The sequence below is a fragment of the Nothobranchius furzeri genome, chromosome 7 (genome assembly GCF_043380555.1).
Source record: "Nothobranchius furzeri strain GRZ-AD chromosome 7, NfurGRZ-RIMD1, whole genome shotgun sequence".
NCBI lineage: Eukaryota > Metazoa > Chordata > Actinopteri > Cyprinodontiformes > Nothobranchiidae > Nothobranchius > Nothobranchius furzeri.
In genome coordinates, this window is record NC_091747.1 from 66,775,831 (window position 1) to 66,792,545 (window position 16,715).

The 16,715-nt window shown below is 46.6% G+C and overlaps 1 protein-coding gene across 1 annotated transcript in view; it reads left to right on the forward strand.

Moving 5' to 3' along the window:
- Positions 1 to 16,715, forward strand: part of slit1b (slit homolog 1b (Drosophila)) — a 111,466-nt gene that overhangs the window by 82,791 nt on the left and 11,960 nt on the right. The window contains exons 29-35 of the mRNA XM_054751886.2: positions 4,793 to 4,932; positions 5,044 to 5,137; positions 5,339 to 5,476; positions 9,260 to 9,488; positions 9,572 to 9,702; positions 14,181 to 14,335; positions 14,431 to 14,642. Of these exons, the coding sequence (XP_054607861.2) occupies positions 4,793 to 4,932; positions 5,044 to 5,137; positions 5,339 to 5,476; positions 9,260 to 9,488; positions 9,572 to 9,702; positions 14,181 to 14,335; positions 14,431 to 14,642 (1,099 nt within the window). The remainder of the gene's footprint in view (positions 1 to 4,792; positions 4,933 to 5,043; positions 5,138 to 5,338; positions 5,477 to 9,259; positions 9,489 to 9,571; positions 9,703 to 14,180; positions 14,336 to 14,430; positions 14,643 to 16,715) is intronic.

Consider the following 16,715-nt stretch of genomic DNA (forward strand, 5'->3'; position numbering starts at 1 on the left):
GCTGACTTCATAAACGCCCAATTAGGATAGCCACATGCTTTAAGTGATTCCTTTATATGTGTGTGTTCCTTCTTTTTCCCTTCCGGCTTAGAGGAAACATGTTCAGCCCGGTGGTGTAAGGTCTTCATTACTCCAAGTTTGTGTTCCAGAGGGTGATGTGAGTCGAAGAGGAGGTACTGGTCCGTGTGCGTGGGCTTCCGGTACACTTCAGTGTTGACGTTGCCATTTTCTTCAAAGTGCACAGCGCAGTCCAGGAAAGGCAAGCAGTTGTCCTTCATGTTTACCCTGGTGAACCTGATGTTTTTGTCCACGGCGTTGATGTGCGTAGTGAAGGATTCCACTTCCTGTGTTTTGATTTTGACCCAGGTGTCATCCACATATCTGTACCAGTGGCTGGGTGCTCTCCCTTTAAAAGAGCCAAGAGCCTTTCTGTCCACTTCCTCCATGTAAAGGTTGGCTACAATAGGTGACACGGGGGAGCCCATGGCGCAGCCATGTTTTTGTCTGAAGAAACCTTCGTTGTATGTGAAATATGTAGTGGTGAGGCAGAGGTCTAACAGTGTGCAAATCTGATCGGGTGTGAAGTTGGTCCTGTCCTCCAAGGTGCTGTCTTCTTGTAGTCGTTTTCGGACAGTCTCCACTGCCTCTGTAGTGGGTATGCAAGTGAAGAGGGAGACTACGTCAAAGGACACCATGGTTTCATCTGGATCCAGGGTCAGTTTCTGGACCTTGTCAGTGAAGTCGGTGGAGTTCTTGATGTGGTGTGGGGTGTTCCCCACCAGAGGTGCAAGGATGGTAGCAAGGTGTTTCGCCATGTTGTAGGTGACTGAATTTATGCTACTGACAATGGGTCTGAGACGGATACCTTCCTTGTGGATCTTGGGAAGTCCGTAGATGCAGGGTATGGCATCTCCTGGATAAAGGTGGTGATATGTCAGGCGGTTGATGGTTTTGTCCCTTTCAAGGCCTTGAAGGCAAGCTATAACTTTCTTTTTGTAGCTGCTTGTGGGGTCTCGCTTTAAGGCTTCATAGGCGTCGTTGTCACTGAGGAGAGTAGTGATCTTTGCGTGGTAATCCGTTGTGTTTAGGACCACGGTGCACCTTCCCTTATCAGCTGGCAATATAGTGATGGTGTGGTCTTTGCTCAGTGATGCGACTGCCTTCTTTTCTTGTAACGTGAGGTTAGAATTCACATGATAGGGTGGGGGCAGGCTTCACAATGAGCTCACCCGAAACTCTGGCTGAATAGGACCCACACCCACCCTCACACCTTGGCGCGTAGAAGATCATCAGGGGGTCTTTTGTTCCCTCTTCGGGGGGAAACTCCCACTGGGTTTAAATCTGGGACTCTCCACCATTTGACCTCAGAAATGAAGAAGCCTCTCGGATGAGAGGTGAAACGTCTTCAAGCAAATCAAAGAAGTCCAGACGCTTTTCTTTCAAGCTCATTAAACTACAATGACATCATCAACGTAACATGATTTACAGAATACATGTGACCTACTAATATTTTGCATTCAACCACCGGATGTTTGGATCAAAATGTGAACCAATCAGATCTTAGATCAGGTGAGAGACAGGAGTTTCCCATCATCCTCTAGGTTTTGCAGCCGGTGGAGAGCAACTGCAGCACCTTGCTCCAAAATCTGCGGCTGCCTTGATCTCAAGAGGATATCGTTGCCTACGTATGCATGACGTCAGAGCAAGTCGGCGTCAAGTCGGACACAAATCTAACCGGCATGCACCGCTCGCCGATCACCGCCGATCGAATCTGCACAGAACTGGCTCATCTCGAACACGGCCAGAGTCTTTGCCACTTGCTACTGACCAGTTTTCACCAGCGTTCCCCACCCCGCCTGAAGCAGCTTCATTTCTCATGCTTGTTTCACTGAGAATGTTCTTCTAAAAGCTGTTTCAGCCACTATTTCACACGCAGTATGAAAGGAGAGCAGCTATATTTGTTTTTTGATACATTATTTTATGGAAAGTATAAAGCAAGAATAAAGGACACATAACAATAGGAAAAGCCAGGAAGTCAGGACAACATGAGATGCATCTAACTAATGTTATTACATAACGAAATATGAAAACAGTCTAAATGACTGCCTTGGGAGTTCTAGTGTTAAACGAGTGAGCCACATCTTTCATTTGCCAATGTTGTCACTGATTCCCTCACAGGTGTATGACATGTAGACTATAGTCATATGCAGGGGCGGAGTTAGGCCCGGCTACTTGGGCTCAAGCCCCGAATGTTTTATGAAAAGCCCCGGATCTAAAACGTGGAAGTAACATGCGGTCTGTAATGTTAATAGAGGGAAATTGCTTAAGAGCTATTTATTATTATTACCACCACTTGTGACCAAAGCTATGGTACTCTACATAAATAGAATATCCCCTGCTTGGTCTTAGTATGATTAATTAGAAGATCCTAGGATTCTTTTAACTACTAAGGGATCGTACACACTTCGCTTTGATTCAAGAAACAGTCAGGCTTATAAACAAAGTAAGAATTTATTTTACAAACACTTAAGACTTGACAAATGGTTTAAACTATTATTTACTGTGAGTGGATGTGAACTTAGATGGTGTCTGGAACCTATGTGTGAATATTGTATTCAGAATCTCCGTTCCCAGAGCTCTGGATATAAAAGAATTTGGTTTGCATATACGCTATAAAGATGTTATTATCAGAGCCGCATGCAGACGCTATCTCGCTGTGTCTACCTCACCCGTTCTGGAAGACCCCCGTTGGATCCGAGATGTCCCGGGGCTGACGACCCCATCGCACCTGGCTCGTAGAAAAACCTCGATGCGCCCAAATCAGTCCTGGGACGTCTCCCGGGTCACAACGATAGATGAGACTGAGCGTCTTAAAAATAACTCTGAAGGAGTTTGGAGTCAGCTTTGTTCTGCAGGAAAACTATCTTGTTGTTCAGCTTCGCAGGTGCGAAAAAGGTTTAAGGTGTTGACGACGTGTCAAAATCCTTCTGGTTAGAGAGCTGCTAAAGATGGCCGATCTGAAGCTCGCTCTAGAACTGACTAATCGCTCAAAGCCATCTGGTTTTAAAGAATCAATAGTATGGTTTGGCCAGCCAATCAGGGGCTGACAAGTTTGAGAGGTTACCGAGCATCTCAGAGACACACCCTCTGTGTGATGGAGAATCCAAATTTAGGCAAAAGGTTCACTTCTGTGTCATGCATTAACTTAACTTTACTTGTGAGTGCAAATGTTATGACCTCGTCAAGTAAGCATACTTAAACCATCATTGAGCACAGATTAATATAACATTTCATTTATAATTACCAATGGCAATATTTAATTATCTTTAATTGTTAAATCTTCTTTCTGGGAATAAAGGAGTTTATTTTAAAGAGTTCCTCTATGATGGACCTTGGAGGAGAAAACGTTTATTGTTTATCATTCATTATCTCTGCAGTCCAGCTGGTGTGAGGAAGTAGGCTCTGATTAAAGGGACTACATGCAGACTTCGAGTCTCCTGTGAGGGGAAAAGATTGTAGGATGTATCATAGCCAGGGTAAGTCGACCTGTGGGATCTCAAAATCAGGCCATTTCGTGACGTTACAAGCACCAAAGTCCAACAGAGAGGGAGCAGCTGGCAGTAGTTTGTATACAGCCTGCCTGAGCCTCCACCACTGAAGAAGAAGCCCTTCAGCAGCCGGCTTCTTCTACACTCTCTGCCTGAAACGCATGAGTGAAGATGGACATAAGGACGATTTTTAGACCAAAAGTACAACGACAGAACCCCAGCTCGGATGAGACTGGTGTTGACTCAGGTTTGTGAGTCTTATTAGAAAATATTTGTTGTGCTGCTGGTTTGCCTAAAGTTAGCTTACTATCAGGTAAAGTTGTTGGAGAAAGAGCGGGAATATTTACTATCATCTCACACTAAACACTAACAGGAACAACACTCTGCCCTGAATATGCTTCATATGTAGCTTCAGATTAAACATTATGTGGTACAAGACGTGTGTGTGTGTGTGTGTGTGTGTGTGTGTGTGTGTGTGTGTGTGTGTGTGTGTGTGGACAATGGTTTAAGTCCCTGTTTCACTACAGGCATCATTAAAAATTCGGTTAATTTGATCAAAAGCAGAAAACACAAATTAGAAACCTAAATAATAAACACATGAGTATCTGAATACCTTACAAATATATATTTTCCCTGTCAGTGTTGGGTCGTCCATTCAATCTCTGCTCGTCCGGGGTCGGGTCACAGGGGCCGCAGCCTAAGCAGGAGTACCCAGACTTGGCTACACTTCAATTCAATTCAATTCAATTCAAGTTTATTTATATAGCGCCAAATCACGACAAGAGTCGTCTCAAGGCCCTTCACATAATAAACATTCCAATTCACAGTTCATTAAGCCAATCAGAAATAATGTTTCCTATATAAGGAACCCAGCAAATTGCATCAAGTCACTGACTTGGGCCAGCTCTTCCGGGAGAATCCCAAGGCGTTCCCTGACCAGCTGAGAGACATAGTCCCTCCAGCGTGACCTGGGTCTTGGATTTTCTCCTAGTTAGACATGCCCAGAAAACCTCACCAGGGAGGCATCTTAGCCGTCATTTCCACTGGCTCCTCTTGATGTGAACGAGCAGCAGATCTACTCCGAGTCCCTCCCGAATGACCAACCTTCTCACCATATCTCTAAGAGAGGGCCCTTGCAGACGCAGCACCGAACCACCGATCAATCTTGTGCTCCATCTTTTCCTCACTCGTGGCCCAAATAACTCCCTATTCTTCAAAAACACGTTTCTTTTTTATGATTGTAGTTGTGCGTGTGCATATGGCTTCCACGGCACGTTCTGTGAGGTGAATGTGGACGACTGTGAGGACAACGGATGTGACAACGGTGCCACCTGTGTTGATGGAGTTGGCAACTACAGCTGCCTGTGTCCTCCCAACTACACAGGTCTGACACCAGCATTGTCCTCACATCAGCTTCATCGTCTCAATAAAAAGTCAGCTCAGTGAAAAGTCGGAGCAGGTTTCCTTTACACCCGCTCTCTCCACTCATCCTCAGGTCCGTTCTGTGAAGAGGAGGGAGACCCTTGTTCTCCTGGCAGGAACCTGTGTCAGCATCAGTCCACCTGCATAAGCGGTGCTACAGGCTCTAGGTGATCCTGCGCACGCACACACACACACACGCGCGCACACACACACGCACGCACGCACGCACGCACGCACGCACGCACACACACACACACACACACACACACACACACACACACACACACACACACACACACACACACACACACACACACACACACACACACACACAGTCTTGCATCATGTAACAATGTTTTGGGTTCCAGGTGTGTATGCATCCCTGGCTGGGTGGGGCCCGATTGCAGCATAGATTATAATGAGTGTGTGGATCACCGCTGTCAGAATGGAGCGCAGTGTGTCGACCATCTGGATGGCTACAGCTGTCTCTGTCCACAGGGATTCAGGTACTGGCAGCTCTGGGAAGACTGGGAACTAGATTGGTCAGAAGCCTGGGGTATGGGGATATGGGGCCTTGAGTGTAATAGAGAAAACATTTACAATTTCCTTGTTTAGCTCATTCAGTGCTATGGAAGAGAGTTCATACCCCCTGAACACACCATCCTCGCTATGAAACATGGTGGTGGCAGCATCATGCTGTGGGGATGCTTTTCTTCTGCAGGGACAGGAAAGCAGGTCATAATTGATAGAAGATGGATGGAGCTGAATAAAGGGCAGTCCTAGAAGAACACCTGTTGGAGACTTCAAAGGACCTGAGAGTGGGGAGGAGATTCACCTTCCAGCAGGAGAATGACCCTGATCATACAGCAAGAGCTTCAATGGAATGGTTTTCAGATGTGGACAACATTGTTGGTAACCTTCAGTCAAAGAAAACCCCAAAATGATCTCATAAGCAGACAAAGTGATGAAAGAAGTAATAAAAAACAAAGTCTATGAAATGTAATCAATAAAAGCCAGACATTGGTATTCATCCATGCTTCAACTGAACGATGAAAATAAATAAACTCATGGAACAGGCTGGACTAAAATGATGGTTCCCCTAACTTAATAAAGGTAAAGTCCCATTAGTTGTCACACACACACAGGTGTGTGTGCGACATTTGTTCTCCACATTTGACCCATCCCCTGGGGGAGCGGTGAGCTGCAGACACAGCCGCGCTCGGGAACCATTTGGTGGTTTAACCCCCCAATCCAACCCTTAATGCTGAGCGTCAAGCAGGGAGGCATTGGGTCTTTGGTATGACCCGACCAGGAATCGAACCCTGATCTCCCAGTCTCAGGGCGGACACTCTACCACTAGGCCACTGAGCTGGTTGTACAGTTTCTGAGGCGATGACTGCAATCAAACTTCACCTCTACAGGTATTCTAACCCACTCCTGAAGAGCAAACTGCTCCAGTTAAGAATGCCAACTTCACAGCAGAAGTAAAAGATTTAGTCATGACAACTCTGAGTGGGGTGAATCCTTTCGTAACTCTTCAGTTTAGGTGTAATGAAATGCTCATAATGACAAGTAATTAGATTAGACAGGCAGCATGAGTGTCAGACTCATGTCAGAGCTAGCGCTAGTGCCTAGCTCCGAGAAAGGTTTTAGCTAGGGAGACACCCTCTGAACCTTAGCTGTGTCCTCTGTGTGTTCACAGAGGACAAGCTGTGGAGGTGATTGCGCTAAGAAGCTTCTTCTTCTGCTTCTTTTTTTTTAAAGTAGTAAATAAAATCATAATTGTGTACTTTTTTGCTGGTTGAATAACACTGCTTGGTTAAACATGTTAGTGGGGGTGCTTGCTGGATAACGAAACACGAGTGGGTGCCTGGTTTCTCCTGGCTGGGAAAAGTTGTTGGACACAGTCCTGCTGGCTCTACCTCTTTTCCTCTGTCGGGCCAACTATCAACATCCCAGCCCGGTTATGTTGGTAGCACCACATCTCCTCTGCGGGGTCGATCCTCCACTCCTCCTATATGAAGCCAATTTTGGGTTTTAAGCTTGTCCATACCGTCCGGTGACTCTCCGAGATGACGTCCATTTTGCGCACTAATACCGGTATCGCAGCTAGAACTTTGTCCTGATTTTGATTCACCTCGAGTAACGTACCAGTCTGAGAAGTCTCCACATGGACGGTGCTTTTTGTGGGTGCGGGTCGCCCTCCAGTCGCTCCCGCCTTCCCAAATTTCCAGAAAACCAGATATCCTCCCACTCCAATCAGGAGAAATCCAATGATCATCAGACCAAATATCCACACTTCTTTGATGTCCTCAATGGACAGCTGGGAGAGGCACATGATCTTCCACTCCTTCCAGGAATCCAACATATGTCCCACCGGGTGTGTCCCCTGTGGACATGTGGGAGCCCCCTGCTCCGTTCTCATTGTTGAAAAAATCTTATCTCATCCAGAGTCGGATCACGGGGGCAGCAGCCTAAGTCGAGAGGCCCAGTCTTCCCTCTCCCCAGCCACTTGGACCAGCTCTTCTGGGGGAATCCCAAGGTGTTCTCTGGCCAGGTTTGAGACATTGTCCCTCCACCGTGTCCTGGGTCTACCTTTAGGTCTCCTCCCGGTTGGACGTGCCCGGAAAACCTCACCAGGGAGGCGTCCAGGAGACATCCTGACCAGATGCCCGAGCCACCTCAACTGAATATGTCTGATTTTTATTCGTTAAATTTCATAGAACTTGTGTATTATTACTTTTGTCAGATTCAAGTTTTTTCTGCGACCATTTTGGGTTTTTCTTTCATTGACTGAAGGGTACCAACTATTTTGTCCTCGTCTGTAGATCAACGGCCCAGTCAGAGGCAAGGCCTAAATCCCAGGAAGGCCTGCTGTTCCGATTCTCTACATCTCAATAAAAACATGTTTGTAGTTGTAAGGTGTCACGATGTGCAGAAATTCAAGGGTCTTTTGGAATAATGAGCTACTTTTTGTCACATTTGAAAGTCACTTTTTCTGCCACAGTTTCTGGGGAGAGTTCAACTTAACGTTTAAACATAAATCCATGTGATGTAGTCAAATACAAATAATAATCAAGTCAAGTTGAAGTCTAACTTTGAATTTGAAACACTTTAAACAAAAATTTTTAGTAACATCGAAATTCATGAATAGAAGCAGCCCATCTGCCTAAGATCAGGTTGATGACTTCCCCGACCGAACGTCTCAGACTTCCTTTCATGGTGAGATTGTGTTGGTCCCTTTGACCATCATCAATGACCCTATCTGGGCTGTTCTACACATCGACAAGTGATGCGTGGTTAAACGGTAGAACCTTAGAACTCTAAGACCTTATATGGGAGATCTTCTGACCTTGCTCTTATTATTGTTAAAGAGCAAGTCACCCCCACATCAACTTTCTTTACTGATAAATTTGTGTCTAATAGTGTTGGAAACATCTGTAGCCATGTTTCCACCTCCGGAACTGTGGGCTAGGTTTACAGGAACCTCCTGACATGCGTGTTTCCACCTGACCGGGCTGTTTTCAGGAGCCTTCTGATACTTGCTCAGGGGTAGGTTCTCCGAACGACCCGGTGGGGTAGCTGAGCAGAACCTCTGGTTAACTCACTCTGATTGGTTGTAACTCAGTAGGAAATGACATCAGCAGACGTCGTCCAAAACAACCGGCATGAAGAGTTGCTGGTGAAGCAGACTGGAAGCAAAGAAAAACGAACACCCATCGTGTTTAAAATCTAACCCCAGTCAACGGGCTTTGTTGTCTCAAAGAGCACCAAGAAAACCAACACTTCATCTGGTCATTGAACACCACACTTTACATCACACAGCTGCCCACATCCTCTGAATGGATTCAATTATGATAAACTTTGACAGAATAAATGGTTTTAATACTATCAATATTACTGTGGACGCTTTTTCACGCTGATCAGTGACATCACTCACCGCCAAAGCAGTCTTGATGTGCTGACATCTGTGCAGAGTTCATGACCGCCCCTAGAAAACTGCTTCACCCTCTCCGTCGGCAAGCACCGCCTTCTTGTGTGGGTGGAGTGAAGGGTGATGTTAAGGAGTGGACTTTTTCACAAACATCTTCCTAAAATTCCCTGAACCACCTTGTTCTGTATGAGTTGCTGGGGTTTTAACAACCATTAGCTGTTTTTCATTAACTTGTTCTCATCCTTCCAGTGATGCAAACGTTAGAAAGACTTAAAATAGCAAATATCAGATGACTTATTTATTGCATTACAGCAAAAACACAAAGCTCTTCATGGCTTTTTTTGGTCTTTCTCAGTGGTGAATATTGCGAGGTGGTCCCTCCTCCCCCCTCCCCCTGCCAACTGGCTCCATGCCAGAACGGCGCCCCCTGTGACGAGAAGCAGGGAACTGCAGTCTGCCAGTGTCCACCGGGCTTTGAGGGTCAGAGCTGCGAGAAACTGGTCAGCGTCAACTTTGTTGATAGAGATTCTTATGTTCAGCTTCAAGATGTGAAGAACTGGCCTCAGAGCAACATCACACTGCAGGTGAGTCTTCCACGTGTGATGAGGTGATGCTCACCTGTAGCCTGAGAACTCATAAGAGGACGTCTGTCTTCTTGGTGTTTCAGGTGTCGACAGCAGAGGAAAACGGTATCTTGCTCTATAACGGCGACGACGAGCCCTTTGCTGTGGAGCTCCATCAGGGTCGTGTTAGGGTCACCTTCGACCCTGGCAACCTGCCTGCCACCACCATTTACAGGTGACACACGTGTGCATATGTGAAAACCTCATTCAGACCAGAACTTTTTTAACGTTCTTGAGCTAAAGCAGGCACTGTGAGAATGCCACTCACACAGTTTGGGTCCCAGTTGTGCAGAGGCGGTAACAGAGACGTTACACATGTAGAGGCGGTAACAGAGACGTTACACATGTAGAGGCGGTAACAGAGACGTTACACATGTAGAGGCGGTAACAGAGACGTTACACATGTAGAGGCGGTAACAGAGACGTTACACATGTAGAGGCGGTAACTGAGACATTACACATGTAGAGGCGGTAACAGAGATGTTACACATGTAGAGGCGGTAACTGAGACGTTACACATGTAGAGGCGGTAACTGAGACGTTACACATGCAGAGGCGGTAACTGAGACGTTACACATGCAGAGGCGGTAACAGAGACGTTACACATGCAGAGGCGGTATCAGAGACGTTACACATGTAGAGGCAGTAACAGAGATGTTACACATGTAGAGGCGGTAACAGAGACGTTACACATGTAGAGGCGGTAACAGAGACGTTACACATGTAGAGGCGGTAACAGAGACGTTACACATGTAGAGGCGGTAACAGAGACGTTACACATGTAGAGGCGGTATCAGAGACGTTACACATGTAGAGGCGGTAACAGAGACGTTACACATGTAGAGGCGGTAACAGAGACGCTACACATGTAGAGGCGGTAACAGAGACGTTACACATGTAGAGGCGGTAACAGAGACGCTACACATGTAGAGGCGGTAACAGAGACGTTACACATGTAGAGGCTGTAACAGAGACGTTACACATGTAGAGGCGGTAACAGAGACGTTACACATGTAGAGGCGGTAACAGAGATGTTACACATGTAGAGGCGGTAACAGAGACGTTACACATGTAGAGGCGGTAACAGAGATGTTACACATGTAGAGGCGGTAACAGAGACGTTACACATGTAGAGGCGGTAACAGAGACGTTACACATGTAGAGGCGGTAACAGAGATGTTACACATGTAGAGGCGGTAACAGAGATGTTACACATGTAGAGGCTGTAACAGAGACGTTACACATGTAGAGGCGGTAACAGAGATGTTACACATGTAGAGGCGGTAACAGAGACGTTACACATGTAGAGGCGGTAACAGAGACGTTACACATGTAGAGGCGGTAACAGAGACGTTACACATGTAGAGGCGGTAACAGAGACGTTACACATGTAGAGGCGGTATCAGAGACGTTACCCATGTAGAGGCGGTAACAGAGACGTTACACATGTAGAGGCGGTATCAGAGACGTTACACATGTAGAGGCGGTATCAGATACGTTACACATGTAGAGGCGGTATCAGAGACGTTACACATGTAGAGGCGGTAACAGAGACGTTACACATGTAGAGGCGGTAACAGAGACGTTACACATGTAGAGGCGGTAACAGAGACGTTACACATGTAGAGGCGGTAACAGAGATGTTACACATGTAGAGGCGGTAACAGAGACGTTACACATGTAGAGGCGGTAACAGAGACGTTACACATGTAGAGGCTCACGGGCTGGATTGTGAGTTAAAACTGTTTCTGTGTTAGAGGTTAGAAGTGGGAGCAGGTTATAATGGGCTTATAGTAACCTAAAACATCCATCATTGTTGCTGTTTACTGTAAGGATGCAAAGTCCATCCCCTACAAGGTTCATACGATATTCAAATCTAAGTTCATAGAAACATTCATCAGATTTTATTTATTTATTAAAAAACTAGATTAAAATTGTAAGCCTGATCTCTGATCTGCTGGTAGAACCTCCTCCAGCAGCTGGACTGTTTCTGGCATGGTTCTGGAAGAGTTCTGCTCCACTCTTCTTTACCTGCTGCTGTGTCTAGATCGTGGTTCTGGTTTATAACCCAGTTTGGTCCAAACACCAGCTGTCAGACAGATAGACCCACATCTCACTCTAGAAGACTTTAGTCTACAGAGAAGATCATGGTGGACTTGATGACTGGAAGGAGCCCAAACATGAGCCCTCCACCACCGTGCTGACAGCTGGGATCAGCTGATTCAGCTTTTCTGACGTTTTAGTATTTTAACAAACACAGATGAATTGTTTGCGTGTTTAACATTTTGAGGTTAAATTTAAATCATTTCCAGAAACAAAGTCCGCTAGACGTCAAATATTCAACTTCACTGCTGAGTTTGATTCATAGACGTTTGAGTTTTTTTTCGATAGTTCTAGGGTCTTCTTCATCTTGTAGTTTTAAATGTTCATTGTCCAACAAAATGATGAAGAACTTATTTGTCCCACAGTAACCGCTGAGTAATACAGCCATCTACCTGACTCTGGAGCCAATAGCTGCTGGTTGATGACTGGGATCTCAGTATTTGAAGAGTTACGCGTGTCATTTCAGTCATCCAGCTGCATACTTTCTCCATCAGTTGACACCTGACCCCTAAACAAACCACCCCCTCATCGCTATATTTAAACACAAGCCAGTGTTTCTATCCATCTTCATCTGCTTATTTGGGGTAGGTCACGGGGGCAGCAGCCTAGGCAAAGAGGTCCAGACTTCCCTCTCCCCTCGCAGAGTCGTGTCTGTTCCACTGAATGTGAGGGAAGGGGTGGGGGGGTGGGGGGTGGGGGTGGGTGGGGGGGATTGGTCAGTTGACAGCTCCGCCCCTCTCTTCACCCGAGTGTCCAAGACATGCGGCCGCAGGTCAGAAGAAACAACAACAAAGTGGATCATCGAGCTGCGGCCTAAGGTATCCTGGTGCCAAGAGCACATATGGACACCTTCATGTCTGAAGATGGTGTTCATCATGGACAATCCATGATGAGTACAGAAGTCCATTAACAAAACACCACTCAGATTCTGATCGGGGGGCCGTTCCTCCCAACCACACCCCTCCAGCTCTCACTGTCGTTAACCCCAGGAGCGCTGAAGTCTCCAGCAGAACGACTTCCTGTTTCCCTTTGATAATATGAGTTTAAGTCCCCTTTCCAAGTTTTGCTCAAGTGATAAAGTGCTCCTTATTGTCTTTATTTTGTTAACTAACCAGGATAGCCAGCATGGCTGCCTGCTGTCCAACAGAAAGTAAACAATAATACTAGAAAAATCCGTATTTTGGATGGATCCGATCAGAGTCTGGAACCGTAGCGTCCAGGCATCATCGCTTCCTGTTAAGAATCAGTCACACCTGGGTGCCGGGCTCGGCCGGCTAGGGGGTGGGAGGCTGCGGGTGGGTCTGTGGGCTTGCCGCTGATATCTCCCGGGACTCTGTCGGCTGCTGGTTGTGGCCCCCCGGGGCGATCCTCTGCTCCTCTCGAGGGGAGCGGGGGCTTTTCTGGTTGCAGTCTCCTTGGGGACCCTGTGCTCTGGAGCAGCTCCTGGATCTCTGGGACTTGGAGCTCCCCCCGTCTCCTACACATCTTTGGGGGGAAGATCTGTGGCCCCTCACACTCTCTGTTGGACGCTCCTATAGAGAAACCTTACATAAACAAGCGAGTGTGCACACACAGGTGCTCACATAAGTATGGACTTGGGCACATTCAACACGTCTTAAGGCTGTGGTTGGCACTAAATACACTGTGATTTATTATCGTGTGATTGTTCAGTAAAATAATGTTGATTTTATATTTCTTCATCTGGTTGATGCAGTGATAGTTTGCTCCTGTTGTATTGTTGTCTGTCCCTTTTCTGCAGGTCTAGAAGCAGACTCTTGTCCATCATTGACTGTTTATTTTTGTGTGTGCAGTCTGCATCTGATGGAGTTTAGCGAGTTTGCAAATAACGGTTGTTTGATCTTAGGAAGGGACGGTTTGCATGCCGCTAAATAATTCCACTGAATGGTTTGGTTTGAAAGGATGGTAACTGCGCATGAGCTGGAGCTTTGGCTGAACTGGTGAATATAGGAAGTGTTCTCTCTATTAAGAATTGGTTGTTTATAAGTTTATAAGACCAATCAGAATCCAGGGAGTGTACATGCCTCATCAAATAATTCTCAGACGACACATTTTATTCTCAAACACGTAGGAAAGCTTTCCTCCCTTCATGTGAAGTAAATATGTTAACAGTCATTAGTTAAACTACTGATAGTAATATGTGAATGAAACTGATAATAAATCATCAAGTAGACTCATTTGGTGTATTTATGATCTGAAATGGGTCATAAAATAATAAACAGTAATGTTGATTCATTCATTGCCGTGAAGCAGTCTAGCCATTATAAAATCATATTAGATAAAACATTCACGGGCTTCTGGAGAGCTGGATGAGCTGCTGCACAGGTGAATCAACTGTGTTGGAATAGGGAAACAACTAAAAGATGCAGGATACCGGCCCTGCATTGTTGCTTCATGCAACATTGAACTGAAATGTATGACACCCAGGAACGTACTTCTGAGCATCAACAGGTCCGAAGTCTTTCTTTGCTAGTGTACTCTCAGTTTTATCATTTTAAATGAAGTCTTTACATTTCTGACCACTGTGATTAGTTCTGAGACAGTTAACGACGGAGATTTCCACACGGTTGAGCTGGTGACCTTCGATCGGATGGTGAACTTGTCGGTGGATGGAGGAGAACCAACAACCCTGGACAATCAGGGTCACAGCCAGCCAGTGACAGGAGAAGCTCCTCTATATGTAGGAGGTAGTAGCTAATCTCTGTCAGACACAAACATTTCAGGTCCAGAAGTTTAGCTGTTTTCTTTCCAAACAGAAATAATCGTCTGTCTCCACATCCAGGCTTGCCTGAGGAGGTCATACCAGCCTCTCGGGGACTCTCATCCCAGACCCTCAACCTGTCCAGCTTCCACGGCTGCATCAGGAATCTTTATATTAACCACGAGCTGCAGGATTTCACCCGAAGCCACATGAAGCCGGGCGTCGTTCCAGGCTGCCAGCCTTGTCAAAAACTTCACTGTCTTCATGGCATTTGCCAACCAAACACTGCACAGGTATCAGCCTCCCATTGTTCGTGTGAATCAATAATCCTGACTCATGTCCAGGTCTGGTTTGACTAGATGGATCTTCCACTGTAACTGTGATTAGCATCATATGAATGACTGCAGTGGATCACTGAAATTCCCTTTATTTCCTTTAACATACAGTCTGTAGTTGGGATGGTGGTGGTGTGTGTGTGTGTGTGGGGGTGGGGGGGTGGTTTTGATCCTATTTAACTAATAGAGGTTTTTATGTCAGAGCTGGTGACTTGGTGTCCTCCACGACTAACCTGTCATTTGGTGTGCCACAGGGGTCAATCCTTGAGCCACTCTTGTTCTCCCATACTTGCTTCCACTGGGATCCCAATGTTTTGGGGTGTCCTTCCACCTTTATCTTGATGCCAGCCAAGGGTTAGGGTTAGGGTTTCCAACTGATAGCTGCGGAATAACGAGCACTACTTAAGCCAAAGTTTTATAATCAGGAAGCGTTTCTCCAAATGAAACAACCAGAAGTCTACCGGACTGTCTAATAGATAGAAGGCGTTCCACTCGACTGCACTCTTGTGCACGACGTCGAGTGTGTCACAGACGCCCTCCCAGCTCCTCCTCAGCACGCCGCTTGCTCACGCTGTCAGAGAAAGTATGAGAGGATGCTCAGATGCGCTGATGTTACCTTTGCGATGTTTTCTGTGCGTAACGTGTGAAACGTGTTATTTACAGACTCATGCACAGGCAAACAAACAAATAAATAAAAAAACAAATTGCCTCTCGTAAAAACAACCGTAACAGCTCAGCCTATCGCCGATGGTCGAATAATTCGTCCCATCGCCCAACTCTACTGCAGCTCAACTATTGGAGTGAGCATAAATCCTGGATGTTTGCGAACTTCCTGTGTTTCAGTGAGAGAAAAGCAGAAGTTTTTCTTACTAGGCTTGGTAAGGGTTACCGTTAATCCTATTCGTTAAGCTCACCGTTTCTAGTGTTGGTGTGGAAATGGAAGGATTTTTTGCTGTGGTGAAGACCGGTTTCTTTGATTTGAGGCAACTAGCCCCAATAAAACTTCTGATTCATGCCTTAGTGACGATTACGCTAGACTACTGACACCCTGTGTGCCAGCATCAGTGCCTGATTACACGTCTGCAGCTGGTTCAGTTTTTAACAGGGACATGAAAGCAGTTCCCTCTGATACGGGCTGTTAGGTCCCTGGATGACCAGTGTCAGAGCTTGGTCCGCAGTGCCGGCAGTAAGTCGGGCTCGTCCCCAGTGAGAGTTGGACTCGGCCAAGGCTGCCCTTTGTCACCGATTCTGTTCATAACCTTTATGGATAGGATTTCTAGTTGCAGCCAAGGTGTGGAGGGCATCCATTTTGGTGGCCTGAGGATCAGGTCTCTGCTTTTTGCAGATGATGTGGTCCTGTTGGCTTCATCAGAACGTGATCTTCAGCTTTCGCTGGAGCGGTTCACAGCTGAGTGTGAAGCAGCTGGGATGAGAATCAGCTCCTCTAAATCTGAGACCATGGTCTTGATTCGGAAAAGGGTAGAATGCCTTCTCCGGGTCAGGGATGAGGTCCTGCCCCAAGTGGAGGAGTTTAAGTATCTCGGGGTCTTGTTCACGAGTGAGGGGAAACTGGAGCGTGAGATCGATAGGTGGATTGGTGCTGCATCTGCAGTGATGCGGGCGTTGTACCGGTCTGTCGTGGTGAAGAGAGCTGAGTCAGAAACCCGATTTACTGGTGGATCTACGTTCCTACCCTCACCTATGGTCATGAGCTTTGGGTAGTGACCGAAAGAACGAGATCGCGGATAAAAGTTTTCTCCACAGATTGGCTGGGCTTTCCCTTAGAGATAGGGTGAGAAGCTCGGTCATCTGGGAGGGGCTCTGACTAGACCTGCTGCTCCTCTGCCTCATGAGAAGCCAGTTAAGGTGGTTCGGGCATCTAGTTCGGATGCCTCCTGAACGCCTCCCTGGTGAGGTTTTCCAGGCACGTCCAACCGGGAAGAGGCCTAAAGGTAGACCCAGGACACGGTGGAGGGACTATGTCTCTCACCTGGCCAGGGAACGCCTTGGGACTTCCCCAGAAGAGCTGGC